The sequence below is a fragment of the Polyodon spathula genome, chromosome 2 (genome assembly GCF_017654505.1).
Source record: "Polyodon spathula isolate WHYD16114869_AA chromosome 2, ASM1765450v1, whole genome shotgun sequence".
Classification (NCBI taxonomy): domain Eukaryota; kingdom Metazoa; phylum Chordata; class Actinopteri; order Acipenseriformes; family Polyodontidae; genus Polyodon; species Polyodon spathula.
The window spans coordinates 84,966,566-84,988,306 of NC_054535.1; the positions used below are offsets into that span (position 1 = coordinate 84,966,566).

The 21,741-nt window shown below is 37.0% G+C and overlaps 1 protein-coding gene across 2 annotated transcripts in view; it reads right to left on the reverse strand.

Annotated features, from left to right (window-relative positions):
- hsd17b4 (hydroxysteroid (17-beta) dehydrogenase 4) overlaps positions 1–21,741 on the reverse strand; it is a 58,706-nt gene that overhangs the window by 11,939 nt on the left and 25,026 nt on the right. For both annotated transcript variants that reach the window (XM_041232610.1, XM_041232602.1), the window contains exons 15-19: positions 21,352–21,423; positions 19,550–19,653; positions 6,510–6,575; positions 1,436–1,505; positions 590–696 (exon numbers count right to left, since the gene is read on the reverse strand). In XM_041232610.1, the coding sequence (XP_041088544.1) occupies positions 590–696; positions 1,436–1,505; positions 6,510–6,575; positions 19,550–19,653; positions 21,352–21,423 (419 nt within the window). The remainder of the gene's footprint in view (positions 1–589; positions 697–1,435; positions 1,506–6,509; positions 6,576–19,549; positions 19,654–21,351; positions 21,424–21,741) is intronic.

Sequence of the window (21,741 nt, forward strand, 5' to 3'; positions counted from 1 at the left end):
ATAAAAAAAAAAAATTATATATATATATATATATATATATATATATATATATATATATATATATATATATATATATATATAGATATAGAGAGAGAGAGAGAGAGAGAGAGAGAGAGGAGAGAGAGAGAGAGAGAGAGAGAGAGAGAGAGAGAGAGAGAGAGAGAGAGAGAGAGAGAGAGAGAGAGAGAGAGAGAGAGAGAGAGAGAGAGAGAGAGAGAGAGATGAGCAATGGAAATTGCATTGTATTTAACTAGCAATGGCATTCTTACCTTCCCCCTTCCCCCCCTTGCATTGTATTTACTGTGCATTCTTGAGACATGTCCTTAGTTCACCTCTTGCTCCGTATCTTAAACTAGGTAACATTATAGAACAGATCAGCAATAATGTTATAAATATGTTATCGGACAGAATATCTAGCTTACTGGATGAGACTGAAAAACAAAATCTGTAATTTAATAGGTATAAAGGTTTATAATAGCTATAAAAAGGTGGTCAAGTATGAGATAGAAATGTCCTCTAATCAGTGTTCGTGACAGCATATAGCAAACCATGTGGTAACACTGTACTGCTGATTAACTATGTTCCTTACCTTAATTGCCTTGAATTGTAGTATATCATTGTCTGCATATTGCTTCAAAACTTGTCTAGCAGCAAATCCAAAGGAACACAGCCCATGCAATATAGGCTTTTTGAACCCTAAAAAAAATAATTGCTTATGCTTTACAAATCAGTGTAAAAAAATATGATAACAGAAAAATCAAAGAGGCTACTCTACACTGGGGGACTTTGTCTCTGAGGGAAGTGACCTTTGAACCCTAGGCCCTAGCCGTTAAGATCATGATTATGTTAGAGTAAAATGTATGACCCACTTTTCAGCAATAACAGATAACAAAAGCCTAGTGCGGGCTGGTAGGAGCCCATGACTTGTAATCCTGTTCCATCTACAGACTGAATTACTTTAATAAATGAAATGTGGCATCCAGATTCAGCTAGCCTGTATAATTATTTCTTTCAGGACAAAACAAAAATGACAATTCAACAGCCACAACTGAATCAGGTCAAAATTACACTGATCTGTTTTTTTTGTTTTTTTTTTCAGCAGGGAAACAAGTCAAAAGTAATTTTCTGTGGCTGAAGTTATTTTTTGAAGTCCAACATAATAAAGCTATTGTTGTAGTGGTATGAATGTTATATGATTTCTTGATATCAACCTTCTACTTGTCATTCCAGTTACTGCACATTTGTGACTATTGTAAATTTCATTAAACCCCCTGTTCCCCGCCCCATTTCCAAAGCAGTCATTCCACAAAAAATGCAGTGCAATTTAATGGGCACTTAATTGATGAATCTGGGCTCACAGCCATCACTTTTAAAGTGGAAATGTAATGCAAATGCCACCACTGACTTCTCACTCAAAGTAGTACATTCATCTTACCTCCCATTGCTGCAAAACTGGGATCAATGTGCAGGGGGTTCCAATCCCCGCTGAGCCGATATAAAGCAGCCTGTTGAGGGAAATAACATAATGAGCCTTTGCTTTTCTTTTAATTACAAGGCATGTACACAGCTGAGCAAGAGTGAGTCATAATGAGTGTGTCATACAACCCAATTAATTAACATTTTATTTTAATAAACAAATGACAGCAAACACAACTGTGCAGAATGAAAGTTCTGTTCACAGCACCTGCTTCTACAATCTGCAGGTCTAAATCAAAACCACAAGGAAATCATCTCTAGGTTTTGCAAAGTAAATCGAGAATGCAAACAGTGAAGTTGAGAATGATTTGTTTTTAAAAAAGGTACCACCTTCTACACTTTAGGTGTATGTAAAACAAATGCTACTAAACCTCATTAAACAACAATTTCAATTGCAATTCAAGTGGTCCAGAGGGCTGCTAAACTTATTTTGTAGGAAACAAATGGTGACACTCCAGATGAAAGAGTGACATTGCTCACTTTATAAATACGTATTATCTTGTAAAAAAAGAAACATACAGCTTAGAGAATTTTTTTTTTTTTTTTTTTTTTTTTTAAATCCTGTAGTATCTGTGTAAGAACAGTCTCTAATAAACAGACTGACTATATAAAGAAAGTAAAGTAGCGGTACCACAATGTTACAGCAAGGAATATTTTACACTTACAAGTTTGAATTAATTACTAAAAATAGCTGAGGATCTCTGTGTTATTTAAGCAATGGCATTGCCAGGGGCTATGGAAAAGAGTTTTGTAGGGTAGCAATTCCCTCGTGAATCGGCTCATTAGCATACATGTGAGGCATGAGGCCAAAGCTCTGATTATTTTATGAGTAGCAATACCTTCAGGTAATGGTATTCATTCTACAGCTGGATTTTTAATCCAGAGCCATTTTCGGCTTTTGTGAACTGGGTTACGGAAAACCACGATTTGACTGTCAAAATACAGAAATAGCACAGTATCACTCTGCGTTTTCGTTAAACAGATTTGACTTGAAGGTTTTCCACAGATGCTGAAATCTCTAAGATATCGTGGTTATATAAAGTGCTTAAAATGTGCACTCAGGTGCAATAACTCAAACAGAGGTGGATTTTAAGATATTCACAAAAGGTTAAGGAAAAGCACATTGGTGATTCGGGAACAGCCACAGTGGGTAAATTTTTAGTTTGTTCATTACCAGGCAGAAAATAGAGGATAAACTGGCTATTACAATAGCTGGTATACAGTACTAATTATATTGGCAACAAATAAAATGCTACTACCCTGAAAGAAAGAATCTCATATTACAATGTGTTCAGTGAACTTAATTTAATGCAATGATTTGTAAATTTGGTGCAAAAACTTTCCTAATCCCATGCAGAACTGGGCATGGAAAGCAACAGTGGCTTTGAGTGTTAGTATGCTTGTTTATTATTATTATAACTGATAGTCTGCTACTGATTTTTGGAACATTGTTGATTTAAATCTCCTGTCCCAAGTAAACATTTTTTACTGCCTGACATTTGATATTTTACTGTTCGAGGACTGCTTTAGATGTGGGAGCCATGCTATCTCACAGTGAACAGCAGCGAGGAACAGGGAAATAACCACAGCAAGTGCGGCTAGAATATGATAAATAAATAAATGACAAGGGCAGAAATGCAGAGTTTAAAGTTAGTATGAGACTCTACCAACTGTCAAGAGTTCAGGACTTAACAGACAAGAAACCCTACATCCTTAGACAGTCAGCTAGGAGGAAAGAGTGAGATAAGAAAAGCAGTGAGGAGGGGGCCAACTGAGGCACATCATACATACGTAAATGGGAGAATGAGGTATTGAATGCTGGAGAACTAATGTCAGAAAGGTGGGGTAATTGGCTGGATATAGATCATTAAATTGTTCCAGAAGTATACACGACCACTGCTCAACAATTACTGCGGTCAAGCCTGTTCTTTATCCCAGGCCCAATGCTTCATGTGAAAAATAAGTTACATAGAAAATCACGATCAGCCCTCTATTAAAGCCAGTCAGATTTGATAGTGTGCCCATTTTAACTGTAACAGACCTTCAGCGGTGCATGTAGCTTTTATATATTACAGAATACATATAGGGGAGGCAAGGTGTTTTATTATTTTGTCTAATATCTGTATAAAGAATGTGAAGGGTCTTTCAAGTTTCTCCTTATTCACTAGAAAACCCAGACATTTTCATGTACAGCATTCAAATTGAGCTCAGAATTATTCAGCTGTGGCCAAGTGAAAATAAAGAAAGTCTGGAAAACAAAGATCAACAGTAAATAGTGTTGTTATGCTTCTTGGTGCATGTCTGTGTCATGCACGTTATTCCTCGGCCCAGTATTCTGGATAGTCGTTTAATTAATTCTCACATTAGCTTGCTCCTTTCCTGATACAAACATCATGGTCTATATATTAAAATGTAGACGGTGTTTTTAGAAAGGTACTGTATGTTAAATAACTGTCTAATTTTAGAAGTGTAGGTGACTCAATAAAAGCAGCAAGCATTTTACATAAACGATTCCACCCACGTGATTATGAGCAAGCCCATGATCGCTCTTCTACTAAACCTCACTCCCATCAATCCTACGCACACATTTAAACAACTTAATCAAAGTCATGTTAGAATAAATTTGTTAAATTCCTAAAAATGCTTGTGGCTTTATTTGAAAGAAAGAAATATCTCAAATTCCTAACACACTCCTTTATTTGGTTCCCTGAAATTCCGTAACACATTACTGAGGAAGTCACATGTTGTTTAAAATAAACTCTTGATAAGACGATTATTGTATTTTGCATCCAAACCTTCATCACAGAACACATTAATCTATAAATGTACAATACCAAGACTTGTACAGAACCACTCACACAATTAAATAAATATAATTTAGATCACCTCTGCTTGTTTGTTGGATTGCATGACACAATAAGCAGACAAGATTTGTATGACCACAAAAATCAGAAAAGTTGCAAATAACAGGCAAGCACATCCAGTCAATATGATACAGTAGTATGCACACACTTTAAAAAGGGTGCAATTTGCCATTGCAGATATTTAACTAAATATATCTACTTGTTCTTGACCAGTTACTTTTATCCTCAGTATAGGATAAAAGTGAAAGCTCTGGACTCTCAACCACACTCGTACTGCAGAAAAGCACTGCTCCACTGACAAGTACTCTAAACTGAAACTGTTAATCCCTCAGGTTTGTGGATAAACTCCTTCACCACTTTGTATTGAAATGGTCAGGTATGCCTACCACTTTTCACAACCCATCTCCTATGGGAGGGCCTGTCTAATTATTTTTTAATGTTCCTGTTGGTCGAGACTCACAGGAGTGTTGATTCTCTCCAAGCCTGTTTGTCTGAGCCTCCCCAAAATAAAATAAAAATCTGTGTTTAATATGTTCTTTTTACTACATTATTAATGGTCACCCTTGGTTCTTAATTAAAAGTGTGAAAAGTAAGTTAAAAAGAAGATACCAGGCATTCATTCCTCTTGATAAATGTTACATTTAAAAAAAATCTTTAGCAATTGACTAAAGAACAGAACCTTTAATTAGTGAGTATTTGCCTTAAATACTTCATTTTTAAATGTCTTCTAGGTCACTGCCTGTTTTATCACTAAGAGGACAACAATTACTGATTTGAGGAGAAACCTCAAAATGGAGCAAGGTAACCTGTGGAGTACCACAAGGATCAGTATTAGGTCCTCTGCTATTCCTAATCTACATTAATGACTGGTATTGTAAGCAAACTTGTTAAATTTGCAGATGACACAAAAATAGGAGTGGAGTGATAAACACCGTTGCAGCAGCAAAGGTCATTCAAAATGATCTAGACAGCATTCAAAACTGGACAGACATGGCAAATGTAATTTAATAGAGAAAAGTGTAAGGTGCATGCAGGCAATAAAAACATGCATTATAAATATCATATGGGAGATACTGATATCGGAGAAGGAATTTACAAAAAAGACCTAGAAGTTTATGTTGACTCAGAAATGTCTTCATCTAGACAATGTGGGGAAGCTAGAAAAAATGCCAACAAAATCAAGGGAAGTAATGTTAAAACTTTACAATGCTTTAATACGACCTCATATAGAATATTGTGTTCAGTTCTGGTCACCGCTACAAAAAGGATATTGCTGCTTTAGAAACAGTGCAAAGAAGAGCGACCACAATTATTCTGGGTTTAAAAGACATGTCCTATGCGAACAGGCTAAAAGAATTGAATCTATTCAGTCTTGAACAAAGACTGCGCGGTGATCTGATTCAAGCATTCAAAATTCTAAAAGGTACTGACAATGTCGACCCAAGGGACTTTTTTAACCTAAAAAAAGAAGAAACAAGGACCAGGGTTCACAAATTAGAAAATTCATTCATAATAGTGCATTCAGAACAGAAAATAGGAGGCACCTTTTTACATAGAGAATTCTGGGAGCCTGGAACCAACTCCCCAGTAATGTTGTTGAAGCAGACACCCTAGGATCCTTCAAGAAGCTGTTTGATGAGATTCTGGGATCAATAAGCTACTAACAACCAGACGAGCAAGATGGGCTGAATGGCCTCCTCTCATCTCTAAACTTTATGTTCTAATATAAAAGTGCTTTATTATTATTTTTATTTTTCAGTCCAAGGGGATTTTGCTGTTCACCATTTTAAATAGATTATTTTACATTTAACATATGATATGGGGGAAAAAACAAAACACACACATATTTTTTAGTATCGAATACTAAGAAGAAATTATTTTTTTGCTGTCTTTTGTTGATATACCCTTACCCCTGGTGGACTGCCCTCCAATGTGTATTTTTTAAATTATATTTCTTAAACAGACAGTGCTTTTTAAAAGAATTCACATACTAGAAAATCACTTCAGTTACTTTCAGAGGATCGCAGACTTCGCCTTATTGCTGTATGTCCAGGAAAGGAAATCAAATACAAATGTTCACTATTGCTCCATAGTTCACCGAGCTGTACAGTATATGGGCTTATACCAGCTAAATGGGTAAATACTAATGAAAAAGACTGAACACTCTACCTGATCCCTGCTTGTCTCATCAGTCATCACAGCATCTGGAGGTCTGTTCGGTGGATTTACCGTGCCCTGGAGGAAGATAAAGAGCAATGATTTAAAACCAGAACAGCAAAAACTCAGTCTGGCTATTTATTAGGATTCTTATGGCCACATTGTGGAGCACTGTAAAGGTACATTTCTAGACAAGAACATGGCAGCTTAAACCATCTAAAAAAAAAAAAAATTTTACAAAATTTTTTACAAAAAAAAATTATTCTTTGCACTGGCTTAAAATAATGTTATGGTACTATGTGATTTAATTAGGATCTGTAAAGAAATTACCTTCCTCAGGGTTTTTCAAGTTACTAAAAACTACATCAGTTGTAATATCCTAAATTAGCCAGCACATATATCAGATATTATTACATCCATAGTTTCATTATGCATCTTTTGAATGTGTGCCTCAATTTGGTCGCAGTTTTATTTTAGGAGCATGTGTATAACCAATGCTTTCACAACCTCCAACAAATCATGAACAGATTTTTTTTTTTTTTTTTTTTGCTAAAAATGGAAACTGATCTGAAAAACAAACAAAAAAAAAAAAATGGTGTACTGGGAAAGTCCTTGGGATTGTTGTCCATTGTGTAATACTTCTATTGTCAAGACTAAAAACGACATACCCCATCAAAACTTGTTACAATACAGGATACCGCAAAGGTAACCATGCGTTTCTTTTAAACACTGCATGGTGTTCTATAACACTAACAGCCCTCTGCTGTTTTCAACTTTGATCTAAAAACATAAAACATCACTTTCTGATTGAAAACGTACACATATCTGCAGGAAGATCTTTTAAGCATTGTTCAAGAAATTGTGACAGGTATCGAGAGTTTTTTTTGCACTGGCTGCCCAGTGTTGTGGGCAGCTATCTGCATTAGAGGTTGTACAGATCTCACTGTGCTTCCACGAAGTGGATTTAGAGCTCTGTGGTACATAAACAGTCTTGGACCCTGTAAGAAGAACATTTGCTGGTGCAATTGGCCCCGATAATTCCCACTGCCATACTGCCAGGATTGTCATGGATTGTCTTGGGAGCAGGAGACTACAGACTGGCCAGCAAGAAGTCCGGACCTTGATCCCGCAGAAGACCTTCTAGGTTTTTGTCAGCATTGTAACCACCAACTTCGCATCAGAGAGCCTGGTGTTGAATGGGACAGGATTCCCCAATACATCACCTGCCACCTGATTAAAGCATGTTTTGTCAATGTAGAGACTGAATTACCAGAAGAGCTCATACTCTATAGTGAGACGTATATATGGACCATTTTCAAACCGTATGAAAAGTTGATCTTCAGAGACCAAGCCTGTAGGCATTTTGATTTCCATTGGTCTTGTATTCAGATGCGTGTCACTGATGTACACAAAATAATTAATTAAATTTCAGATGTGTAAATAGTGCTCCCTTAAAATACTCAAATTTGATTCTTCCGTTTCTTGTGTTTTGAAACAATTCAAATTTTACAAGTTTCTCCTAATTTGAGTGATGTATAACGGATTTATTTTTTATTAAACAATTTGATGTTATTATATTTTAATGCTTTTAGTGTTCTCTAGTAATGCTATCATATGTTGTTTTTTGGGTTACTGGTAACTCAGTTTTTGTACTCCAATGTGTAGAAGCTAGCTGTTCAATCCATACAGGCGCCCCTTCATTCTTTAAGGCACAAGGCAATATCAACTATCTGTGGCAGATAAACAAGCCATTCCTGGAACCAGAAATCATAGATTTGTCCCTTTAAGTGGGTTTTCAGACAGTTCTTTATTTGAATACAAAACCTGAACCATTTTAATGTAATCACTTGAAGTCTCCTGCAGATACACATTATAACTAGATTTAGTAAATGAAAATGTGCAGCAGGCTACATTATAAAAGGTAAGGTCAGGTTGAAGCTACAGAAACCAATTTTAAACACATTTTGGTGTCCAGGTATTTTTTCTGTTAAATTTGGTGTTTCTCGGTGATATACTTGTAAATGAATCACCTTATGTTTGGAAGACATTTGGTTGAAATTGGAAAGGGTACTTTTATAGAACATATTACCATAAGCAGCTGGGCATTTAATCGCATGAGGGGATACTCATCAATTATATATAAAAGAAGCTTGGCTTAATTAAAACTGTAAACTATCTTAGCTTCGTAAATGAGGTCCTTAGATTTATATAAAAATCGGACTAACTTTATAAAAAAGATGTTGTGTGAAGGCTTTTTTAGCCAAGTTATTTTTCAATTAAGAAACCTTAGCTGTGGTAAGATACAGTGCATTTATCACTGAAGCTTCAACACTGGTGAACAAGTCTTGTGTCTTCCTGCAAGCATTATATATTACCAGAATTAGCATATCAGGCCATTTCCCACGTAGCATTCAAGACTGGTGCTGTTGGCTATTGTGGTTTTAGGTTAACCTTTGAATTGGCTGTCACCCAAAGAGAGTTGTTACTATGGCTCTTGGTCCCAAGTCTCCTCTGCTACCTTAGTTGCACCACAACCAATGAGCTTTTACCCCTTAATGCATTAATCCTTAATTTTAAAAAGCTGGGACTTATCAACATCTGGCAAAGAAAGTAAATGTAATAGGTCACACATAACTATAAAATACTCAATGGTAGTCCCAGTAATACTAAAAGAAGCTTATAAAACGCTTAGTTTTGGACAGGAAGTCCTTCTTATGTATCTTGAACATTTTTCAAAGAACTGTCCTGTCTATTTCAACAAGAACATTTAATATAATGTTGTTAATATCTGAAAAGTTATCTCCATCTGTCAACTTTCCCCAGGCCCTTACTGGAACAGGATAAACAAGTTTTATATGCAAGGTATAAACCACGACGGTCCGTGCGGTTCCAATGAAATATATGCACGCCTACGCAAAGGCTGTAAATACAGTATAATTGTAAATCTCGAAAAACTACTCACTTCTAAATCTTTTGTAGTCATCTTTGTATTACTTTAGTATAAACATGTTAATTTGGATTCATATGTTGTTTTTTTCTGACTTTATGTGAATGAAAAGACACACATTTGCCCATTTTCCCATTGGAAATAGTGATGTTTTTAAATATCACTGTCCTGGTCACAAAAGCAAAGTTTGTGGGGAATAATAGCCATTTTCTATACTTTTCAGGCATAAGCAATTAGGAAATAACACTTACTACCCAGGAACAAATTTTTTTTTTTGTTACACAGTGTAATGTGCCTGAAAGATATAGGTCATGTTTAAAAACATTAGGTTATTATCATAACCCTGGTTCCCTGAAATAAAAATGTAACCATTACCAAATGGGTTTTAAAAACTTCTAACACCTGAAAACTGAATATAATGTATCAAAGCAGGTCGCAGAGCCTCTGTGACGGAGTCATGCCTGCTCCTGAGGGCATAGAAGGACTGCATGCACAGAACATGCGTTACTTGTCCTTCAAGCCTGCTGCAATCATGGGCACAGCAAACTTGACAGTTAATGGTTACATTTCTACTTCAGGGAACAAAGGTTATAATAATAACCTAACGTTTTCTTTCAAGTACGAAATGTAATTATTACCGAATGGGTCAGTACATCCAAGCTGTCGCAAGGGCAAGATTGCTGCACGACCGGAATGCTACATAACTAAGCCGAGGCTGCCTTGTGTGTTACCATTCAGGACACCAGTTAGAAGTAGCCTGAGTTGTAAGGGTGGACTCGGAAGCTGCCCTTAACACTAGTTCCAAAGACAGGGTTTTGAGGATCCATGACATTTAGTCTGTAGAACCCAGTGAAGGTACAGGAAGTAGTCCACACTGCCGCACTGCAAATGCAGCTTGACAGAAGCACTGTGGAATAAAGTCCACAAAGTAGCCTTGCCCTTGGTGGAATGGGCAGTGAGCTTTTCTGGAGGGGACAAGTTGGCTCCCTCATAGGCAGTACTGACAGTATCTGCTATCCATTTGGCAGCCTCTGTTTAGACAGAGCTTGACCATGGGACTTCGCCCCATAGCAGATAAAAAAAAAAATTGTTTGGACTGCCTCCAACATTTCATCCTGTCAACTTAATACGTTAGTGCCCGCAGAGGACAGAGCGTATGGAGCTGCCGCTCAGTCAGACTGTAAAGAAGGTGGATGGAAAGCCTCCAAAATCAGACTGAACTGCCGAGGCAAAAAAGCAGGACTGGTTTGGTGCGTAACCTTTGTCCTGGCTTCTGTAAAAATTAATCAGACTAACAGTTGAGAATTGCTGTATCTCACTCACCTGCTAAAAAGCAGCTTTAAAACGATAAATTTCAGCTCAGCTGAATGCAAGGGCTCAGACAGAGGCTTCATGAGTGCTTCAAGCACCATGTTAAGCCTCCAGCATTGAACAATATCCTTCGGAGGTGTTTGAAGCCGCCAAACTCCTTTTAAAAATTGCCCCGACAGGAAGCGAGTTCCTGCGGAGACAGAGTCAATTTTGACACGCTGCCATGTTACTTGTGCAATGGGAAGTGAGCTTTTCTGGAATGGGCAAGTTGGCCCGCTTACAGGAAGAGCATCCGACAAGTTTGTCTTCCACACTTGCATGTGTCACAGGGATAAAACCCAGACATTATGTAAATAGCAAGCAATATACAGTAAGAACAAGTATGGTACGGGGTCGGTACCTGTAGCAGCGGGGCGGTACCAGTTCGGTTTGCAGCGGCACCGTACTGGTACTGTACTGTCCCAGTTTGGTACCAGGTTGAGAATGTACCGGGTCGGTTCAGTGTACAGGGATGCCCACCTGTACAGGCTACTGGCAAAACCACTCTGTCAGTACCAACACTGAGATGGAGGGAAGCCTACTTGTTAGTAAACTATGGTTATGGTGATGTGAAAGCTGTCACCAAAACAGCATCAAGATGCTGTGAGAGAGAATCCCAAAGCAGCCTCCTGGTCTTCACGTGGGACACAAGGTTAATACACATTCATTGAATACATACCAAGTACAGCAGTTATGTGATATGCATGTAGAGGGACATGGAATGCGGAGCTTAGTGAAAGACAGTTTTTTGCATCGCAACTGAAAATAAGCCACAGATGCTTAAATGCAGTGGTATTCCTGACAGTAAAATAGTGTACTATAATGTAATTTTTATTCAAAAGGCATTACACGGAACACCGCACAGCAGTTAAACTAGGCACCCTCACGAGACCATCGCATCTCAAGCGTATTGTAGTAAAACAGGATTCTGCAGCCTTGAGTAAACATAATCATGATCATATAACAAGCTGCTTACCCACAAGGATTTGTTTTGATGTACTGTCCTCAGTGAGTGAGAACCACTGACATTTCTATACTGTACTGATGTGTGGAGGTCCTTTTGCTAATTGTAATGTGATGTGGCAGAGGGCAGTGTAAATGATCAGGATGGAGTCTTGATTTACAGTTTAAAACCAATGTTTTTACTTCTCTTGCAGTGCAGTGGGGAAACAACTGCTAATAACAAAATAAACCTAGCTTTCAGCTGGAGCACTAACTGAACAATACTTTGTTTGGTCCCTGTCTGACGTCAAGATGGATAAGCCGTTTACCCAACTTAAATACAAATCAAAACAGTTCATATGTTCCCCCCAGAACTACACATATACTGTGACTGCTTTACTTATTTGCACAGTGTAGCACTGGAACAAACAGATATCTTACTCCTTGGTTTTGGTTTGTTTTTCTTACTTCTGCAATGCACGCACGCTTCCACTTCCTTACTCCTCTAAAGCTACTGGATAAGCCCTTTTTATCGAGGTTTCATTAACTGTAAAAAGCAGTTAACCAATTGACCATTATCCTTGATTCGTTAAGGAAACAACTATGGACTTTCCGGAGGCGTGCATACATGCGGAAACCCATGACATCTAGTGGTCAACCCATTACACTGCAGGAAACAAAGCTCTTATTCTCAAACATACTGATTCTGCAGCACTTCACCATAGTAAGCATATCGGTCCGCTTTAAGAGTCAACCGCTTATAAGAATCAAATCATCCGGGAAGGATGCGATTCTTAGAAAACAGATCAAGATAGTAAAAGATATTTTATTTTATTCAAGTTTCGGGTCTTTAGGAGGTAAACACCCATTTCGATAAAGGTTACATTTTGTACTTGAACTGTGTGTTTTCTCAAAAAAAACCAACAAAAAACCAACAAAAAAAAAACATTGAAATTCTATGCTGGTTTAAAAATAATACTTACAATTGCTTTTCTACTATACTCTGACAGTTCCTCCTTTATTTTTAGCAGTCTGAACTATGACATCTAGTACACCACAATATAAGGTCCAATTTTATTGTACTTCAACATCACTGCCAGCAAACACCAATCAGATCTAACAAGGTGCTATATTCCCATCATCAGTTTCTGCCAGCATCTAAACTTGCAACAATTGAATGCAAAGGTATTTCTCTTTAGGCGATCACATAAAATGCCGTCACTTTTAGAATATAACATGCACCCTGTGTATAAAGAACATCCCTTGTTGGGTAACATCCCTTGTAAACTATGCAATCAAAAATACCACAGTAAACTATTTAAATGATACTGCACATATATTTAACATGCAACCTCTATATAACACAAATCATTCTTACAAAAAGTGAAAAACTGTTATAGATTCTAAAAACTAGGCTTCATACTACAATCATAACAATAAAAACATGGAGCAATGTGTTATGTATAGCACAGTTTTGTTTCTTATGCCAAGGAAACAGTATTAACCCTTTGCTGCCCAGTGTCCAATAAATAGGCGTGGCAACATACCCAGAACAATAAAAGGGTCAATGCAGTAATGTAAGGAAGGTCAATGCATTAAATTATGCTGGTTACTGTACTCCAAAGAGAACTGCACAAGGTATGAGTAATCATGACAGCAGCACATAACTGTAATGCTCTGTGGGACAGCAGACGGCTGCAAACTGCCTCCATACATCGTTTTCTTATATGCATAATTGAGGACGCATATTTGTAAATGCATCTTTGTGATGTTATATTTTTTCCTCATCTTGAGGGTGGGAAATGTGGGCTACATCTTAAATTCAGAGAAATATGTATTTCTAAATAAAAGCAATATTCTATTGACAGACCATCAAATCATGGCCGGACTACAAGGCAAATCTGAAGGTATGGCTACACCTAGTGGTGGCTTCCTAGAGTCCCAAAATACGTATGCCAGTCCTCACTGGAACAAATGATAGGATGCATTCCACTTATAATCTATTAGGCTACGCTGCCTCTTTCATGTTTTCTTATGTACAGTACTAGTGCAGTTTTAATATATTTAAAACGATAGCCTTCTCTTTCTCTATCAAAAAAGGAACCTATGCAGTCCCTGAAGACACCTGTAAATAATTCCTATCATTACACATTATAGGATGTAACTGTTTTTCAGCAGTAATATTGAATCTACAACAATAAACTTATTATCCAAACAAATCAATGTTACACTACCTAGCCCAAATTAAAGAGAATTAATAGTACTAGTAAAAACTGAATAAATCATACAAAAAAGAAATGACAGATTACACACAGAGAAGGGTTTGTTTTAGTGAAGTTAGCCTATGTTGTGTGTATATATATATATATATATATATATATATATATATATATATATATATATTATATATATATATATATATATATGTATGTATATGTGTGTGTGTGTGTATATATATATATATATATATATATAGACAACAAGAGATGGGTTTTGTGCCAACAGTTGTCATCTGGGTTGTGCAGCCAGTTACATCTAAATTATAAACAAATGTCTGAGTGGAAAACTCACTGCAGTTCACTGTCAAATCACATCAGGAATGTATTTGCAAAACATAATTACTGTACACCATTTGAGATTTAAAATTGACAGGACAGTGTTTAAAACGAGCTTTGCCCATGTCTGATCAGAATTTTTTTTTACAATAGTAAAATACATCAGTTTCAATGACCTTAAGAAAATATCTCTATGAAAAGAAACCGCATAGAACAGTACAAAAGAACACACTTGTCTGTAGCCATTACGTTCCTGTTTTTTTTCCCTACATTTTAGCAGTTGAAAAGCATTAATGTTACTAATGACACTACAAAAACGAAAAGGTTTTAAGATGAAAAAACACAGATCTACAAAGCAATGTCTAAATGGGACATGATGCATTTACTCCTGTAAAAAACACCTGAACCAGAAATGTACTAATTTCTCACGTGCTGTGACCTAGGTAGATAGTATGTACTCATTTCTCACGTGCTATGACCTAGGTAGATAGTATGTACTCATTTCACACGTGCTGTGACCTAGGTAGATAGTATGTACTCATTTCTCACGTGCTATGACCTAGGTAGATAGTATGTACTCATTTCTCACGTGCTATGACCTAGGTAGATAGTATGTACTCATTTCACACGTGCTGTGACCTAGGTAGATAGTATGTACTCATTTCTCACGTGCTATGACCTAGGTAGATAGTATGTACTCATTTCTCACGTGCTGTGACCTAGGTAGATAGTATGTACTCATTTCTCACGTGCTGTGACCTAGGTAGACAGTATGTTCAATAGCTCATTGTAGCAACCAACATGAAAAAAACCCAAGCAATCAGTTACCCACATACTCCCTTCACTATCTTCAGATTCTGACCCTTAGGCATTTTTGGCAAAGAATGTGTTCAGCATACGGGTACAAGGTTTCACAACAGTTTAATGAGTGGTTCATATGGGCTGGCAGATCACAATCTGTTAAATAACTTAAATAACAAATGCACATGTGATTTTATACAGCACTGTATATATGCAACAATACCTCTTGCATTGAGAAAACACTACCGGAATTGGTATAAAGGAAATCATTATGTAATACGGTTTTGGCAAGGAGCATTGTTCAAAACTATATCATTATGTGCAGTATTAAAATATAGCAAATCCACAAAACCAACTAAATTGTATATTTGACATTTTAGTGTCCTGTGTAACATGGGCCATCGTCTTTTTGAAAAAAAAAAAAAAAAAAAAAAAAAAAAAAACAAAAGCATACATCAGCAGATATCCGTGTTTATCACATGAACAACCTCAACATATGTTGTAAAAATAAAAGCAAAACTTGTTTTGAAAACTGTCCAAAATATTTTTTACTTGGGGGCTAAGAATGAAAAATGCCAAAAGAACAAAAATACCATTTTTGATATGGAAATTGTCAAAAAAAAAGGGGCAGCTGGAAGGTAAGAATTTACCAGTCAGGACAATGGCACTTAAATACTACTACTATTAAACTGTATCTGTTGGTAGTGTGGCTTCTTATAATGCAGCGGTTTTCACACTGGGAACAATTCTGAAATGGCAGTCATTTTATTTAGTCCCACTTGCCAATCTATTGCAAACTTTTGTCTTGTAATAAACGTTTAATCGCTAACACCAGACTGATGTGCCGTGACATAGCGTTCAGTGCAAGCTTGGCCAATTTACGTATTAAACAGGTATATCTGAAATAAGCCCTGCTTAAATGTCATATAAACAGTTGGCCAGTTACTGGAGTCTTTGGGATTAAAAAAAAAAAAAAAAAAAAAACTAAAAGACTAGTCTTGACTATTTTATTTCCTGTGTGCATTCGTGCCTGCAAATAGATTTTTTTTTTTCAATGACCAGATTAAAGTTTGTTGTAACTTAAATATTATTGGTTCATTTCAAAATACAGAATGTATGCCCAGTCAGAAACCCAAGTACTGCCATGCGGTCTAATTTTACAAGCCATTACATCTGGTATGAGTAACAGTTTTTAGCTTTCAATCCAGTGAAAAAATATGGATTGCTGGCTCAATACTGGTACATTACTAGCAAAGGGCAATCAAGATGGAATACCGTCAGATTAAAAACAACAAAAACATCCTGCGAATGAAGCTCTCTTAAATTTCCCTGCCATCATCAGTGATTTGTGTGTTAACAAGCACGGACATCCATCACACTGATATTAGGTAAGCGTTTTATTAGGATTTTTTAATTTGCATCAGTATTGTATGTTTTAGTCACCAAGAATTAAAAAATACCAATAACAAGTTTTTGTAATAAGGTCAGCTGTAGAGATGCATGGATAGTGAACTTTTCTTTGCCTGCTTTTCTGTAATTGTATTATCAATAAAAATACACGGACTGCAATTTGCTATCAAGGAATAGTCCAATGTCATTTCTGAGTGACTAAGGCTACCATGGAGGCTTCGTTGATTTTAACTAATCAGTAATTACAATAAAATGATATTGATGTTTCCAACAACTAGAAATCTGTTTGAGGGACTATTTTTATCCAAAAGTAAATATATTTTTCTGTTATATTACAGTAACTTATAAATTGAACCCATCACACACTCCAAGGCTTGTGCGTTGTTGTACCATGTTATTGTAAAGATCTGGGGATTTTTTTTTCTGTTTTCATTTTATAATGACTGACTATCTCAGATGGGGATATGCAGCGGACTACATTTTTTGGAAAGGGGTATGCAGTTTAAAAAGATGAAAACCCCTGTTCTAAAGTGATTTGGTACAATGAATATCCTTTACTCAGCGATACACCAGCATCACTGTGACATATTTCCCAATATTTTCCCCAAAAGTGACGGTGAGTACTGTAGAGACACCTTGATTGAATCTACAGCTTTAGAGTTTTATTTTTTGTTCTTTAGAAACAAAAAGGTCAATAAACTCCGTTGGCATATTTAAAATAATCGAAAAATAAGAAATGGTGGTTGGTTCTGAATCAACCATATTAACCCCCTCACAGAAGAAAATTTCAGAAGGTCATTTGAACCGATGACCTTCTGGTTACAAGCCCTGGACTTGACCTGACCACACTGCCTCCTAAAGCAGGGATGTTGATAAAAGTCAGGAGCTAGGAAGAATCCATGGCTATTTTAATCAAATTCCAGCTATTTTTATGAGATGTTACTGGAAAAACACAAACCATATGACAAGCGTATGAGCAGTTCATTGATTGACTGCTAAAGATTAGGCAAATTCAACTGTCTATCTCCGTTAACATTTATTGTTCCACAAGTTTAAGTGGTGGCAAGAAGGATGTCAACATGGAATGAAAGCTGTTTAAATTAGGAATACTTTAACATATCTGATGTCGTGTAATGAAAGATGCAGACTTTTTAGAATTAAGCTATTTGGTACTGGCTTTTTGATAGTGCTGATATTTCTAAATTATTTTAACTTGTTTTTTGACAAATAATATTTGCTGAGCTTTTACTGCTCTCCATATACCGCCAGCTATGGTGCACAAGCTGTATAACTAGGTCTGGGGGTGAGATTCAGTCTGTCTTTCTACAACAGGAATGCATTTATGTAAATTAAGGTGTTTAAATATACAGTGCCTTGCAAAAGTATTCAGACCCCTGACCAATTCTCTCATATTACTGAATTACAAAAAATGGTACATTGAAATTTCGTTCTGTTCGATATTTTATTTTAAAACACTGAAACTCAAAATCAATTATTGTAAGGTGACATTGGTTTTATGTTGGGAAATATGTTTAAGAAAAATAAAAACTGTTGCTGCTCAAACAACATGAAAAACAACTTTGAGGTTCCACAAAGCTCCAATATTAAAATCACATTTATGAAGACATGATTACAGCACACTGTACCATTGATGGCATCCCTGCTGGTGTCATCACTGATTGCCTTGGTCTAACAGTACTGTAAATTAACATTGATGACCAGAAATATACTTTAAGCCATTTTTGTAATTTCAAAATAAACCTTTTACCCCCCACCCATGAGAGATGGACTAAACAGCAACAGCGCTTCACACACACCTTTCCAGACCCCTCCCAGCCTTGAAAAATGTTCTGCCTCATTAGCTCAGCAGAGGTTTCCATCTTCTCCTTGCCCCCCTCCCTTCATCTTCTTTCAATCTCAAAGCACAGCTCATAACTTTTTGGAAAAAGTCTACTTTCATATAAGGAGGGGAAAAGATATGATGAAAACATCCGGAGAGCAGAAAAGTACTAATTAGTCACATAGGATGATGTGACACCTTGAGGGAAATAGGACTGCTGTAATGCAGCCTCTGCTCATTCAGGAGGAATTAATGTCTTACTGAGTGAATGAAGACAGCATGCAATCCTGGTATGACTCACACAACAGGGAGCTGAAATTGGGAAAGTGACGGAGTGCCTGTCAATGGCTGCATCTGCTAATATAGCCAGTGACATGAGGAAGCATCTCCGAAACATGTTCTGTCATCCAGTTTGATTCACTCATTTATAAGTGTAGTATAAGAGGAAGTAAATAATGCCATTGTCAATACATAAGCAAGAGCATGTATGCATTTAACCATTTCAATGTTGTCTGCTGTGTCACCGTAAAAAGTAAATTTAAAAAAACTTATTTAAAAAATAATTCAGACTAAACAAAAATTACATATTTATATAATCCGTAAGAAGACACACAAGGTCCCAGAAACAGTGGCTTACAAATATGCAGGCTGCATGCAAAAAACGTGGCAGTGGGATGTTCAGGTGATTTATTTACTACATTGAGAAATCTGAAAATAATATTTGTTTGTACTGTACTCCAGCAGCCTCGCCCCAACTTGTCAATCACTGTGTGTAAATAATATGTTCGTCAAGCCTGCTGGAAGTGAACCAGAAAGCTAAATAAAGAAGGGTTGTTGGAATTTAATGATGGAAGCCAACACACCAAAATGTGACATGTGCGCCAGCATGTTTAAAATCAAGTTTGGCTTAAATTGATTTTTTTTTTTTTTTTTTTTTTTTGCATTACGGACTTTCTTGCTTCAAGTCACAAATCAAGTATTCAGGGAATACAACAAATCTCATTTTAAAGAGCAACAATAGATTAGTTTAGGATCACCATCAGCAGCATCACAGAGGAAGACGGCAACATCAACTCTGTCAGTCAATGCAGCAAGATCTACTACCTTTTTAAAATGTGATACGTGAATGTTTCCAGCTGTGATGTATAGCAATGGACTGTGGTTAATAATCACATCTTGCTCAGAAAACCCAGTTCAGACGCTTTACCTTTGCTTTTTCCGATGTCCTCTTTCCTCCAAATCCTCCAGCTCCCACTACAAACAAGGAGAACTGATTGTAACACAGCAGGTCCTTCTCATTGTATGTGTGTACTGAAAAAAAAAAAAAAAAATCCCTCAATTCTGAGGATGCTGTTACGCAACAGAGAAAAACAAACACAAACACATACTGTACCATACTTTTTTAGGGGGGAAAACACTGAGTAGTTTTGGTAGAAGCTATGTGTATAATATACAGGTGGCAAATTATGGAAGAGATGCACAACACAATTACTGTAGGCAATACTATTGTACAGTAGACAGCATTTAAGGACGTTTTTGATAGGGAATACAAGAGATGTGTATTAAACAAGGGATGTAACCCACGATTGTGTAGTCAAGCACATTATACACAGAATAGGCTTTTGTGCCATGTTGATGTTGTTTACCCAAAATTACAGTATGCAAAATGGGATTTGTCATTTGTTAAGGTATACTATTGGTGTGTTTACAAGAAACACATGACTACCTTTGCTGTATCTTTTTGCATTGTTCTAAGAAAGATAATTGGTATGCAAAACAGACAGAGGACTTAAAAAAAGTTATGCTGAAATATGCTGAACCAAAAAAAGTATTTTTTTACATTCTTTTTAGTAAATGTAGTCTCCAATTTTTTACCCCGATTTTCTCCCCAATTTAGTGTGCCCAATTATTATCTTTATCCTTCGCTCACCGCTCGCAACCCCCCCGAAGACTCTGGGAATGGAGGCTGGAGCACGCGTCCTCCGAAACGTGCTCCTGCCAATCCGGCATTTTACACACTGGATCCACAGCAAGGCCACCAGACCTATAGTGCCGGACGACAACACAGATCTGGCAGCTCCACAGGCACAGAACTACAGTCGCCCTATCGGCCACAGGGGTCACTGATGCACGGTGAGCTGTGGATTCCCCTGCCGACCTAAGCCCTTCCTACCCGGGCAGCCCTCGGCCAATTGTGCGCCACCCCCTAGGAACTCCTGGTCACAGTCGGCTGTGATATAGCCTGGACTCGAACCCGCGATCCCCAGGCTAAAGGGCACATCCTGCACTCCACATGGAGCTCTTTTACTGGATGTGCCACTTGTGAGCCGCCAAAAAGTATTTTTTTATTAAACTTGTTGTTTGATTCATTTGTAAATGTATTGTATATACAAATGTATTTGTGAAACTATATACCCAAACAGGAGCTCAGTATTTCAGAGTGTTTTCACTGATATCAACTTTCAAACCAATTAATTCCTTTTGTTAATATATCCTAAAAACCTTTTGCTTTCACTAACAAAGAGATTCACAGTAGCAGTGTATCTGCCATTTGTGAATGCCTCCGAACAGAAAGCAAACTTAAATCTGCTTTTTGAGCCATTACAGTTTTTACATGGCAATCTGAAAGAATGAGAAACCTTTCCAGTTATCACATCTAAAATAGTCATTGTTTTCCCAATAAAATAATATTTCTGAACACGATCTAAAAGACTCTAAAGTTCACCTAAGGTTGCTTCTTACAAGTTTGTAATAACCACTGCTATGTTTTCCCTTTCACAAGTAAATTGTGTAAATTGCTTCCAGGAGTACAAAGCCTTGGATAAATAGGGACCACAGAATCAGAGCTGCACAATAAATCTGCAGTGGTCTGGCAACTGTAGCCACTCTGCGGATCTGAAATAACAGGACTTGCAAGAAATAAAGGTTTCATGAAATCAAAAACCTACTGAAAAAAAGTAAGCCATGGTTTAATTTGTAGACAATATCCCATCTACTGGAAAAGCTTACCATCTAAGAGTATGACAGCTCCAGAGCCCTTATCTAGCACATCCGCAATCGTAGCATGCGAGGTCAGTTTGCCTGTGATAAAACATAGGAAATATTTTGAAATTCACATTATTCAGAGAATTTCTGGACATAGCATTAAAATAAAAAAAAATAAGGGCTTGATTCAGGGTTAGAAACTAACGCTCTCCCATTTGCCCGAGGCTAATTAAAACTGATGAGGACTGGTTGATGTCTCAGTAGTCCTGTTGGCGAGTACCTAAAAGAAAATACAGACAGCCAAGTTCACAGGCTTACCTTTCAAACAATGAAGGAAAAGCCAATTTTCTAACAGGGTGTAGCAGTGGTGATCAAACAGTCATAATGCTTACCAAACCGTCACTTCAGAACAAA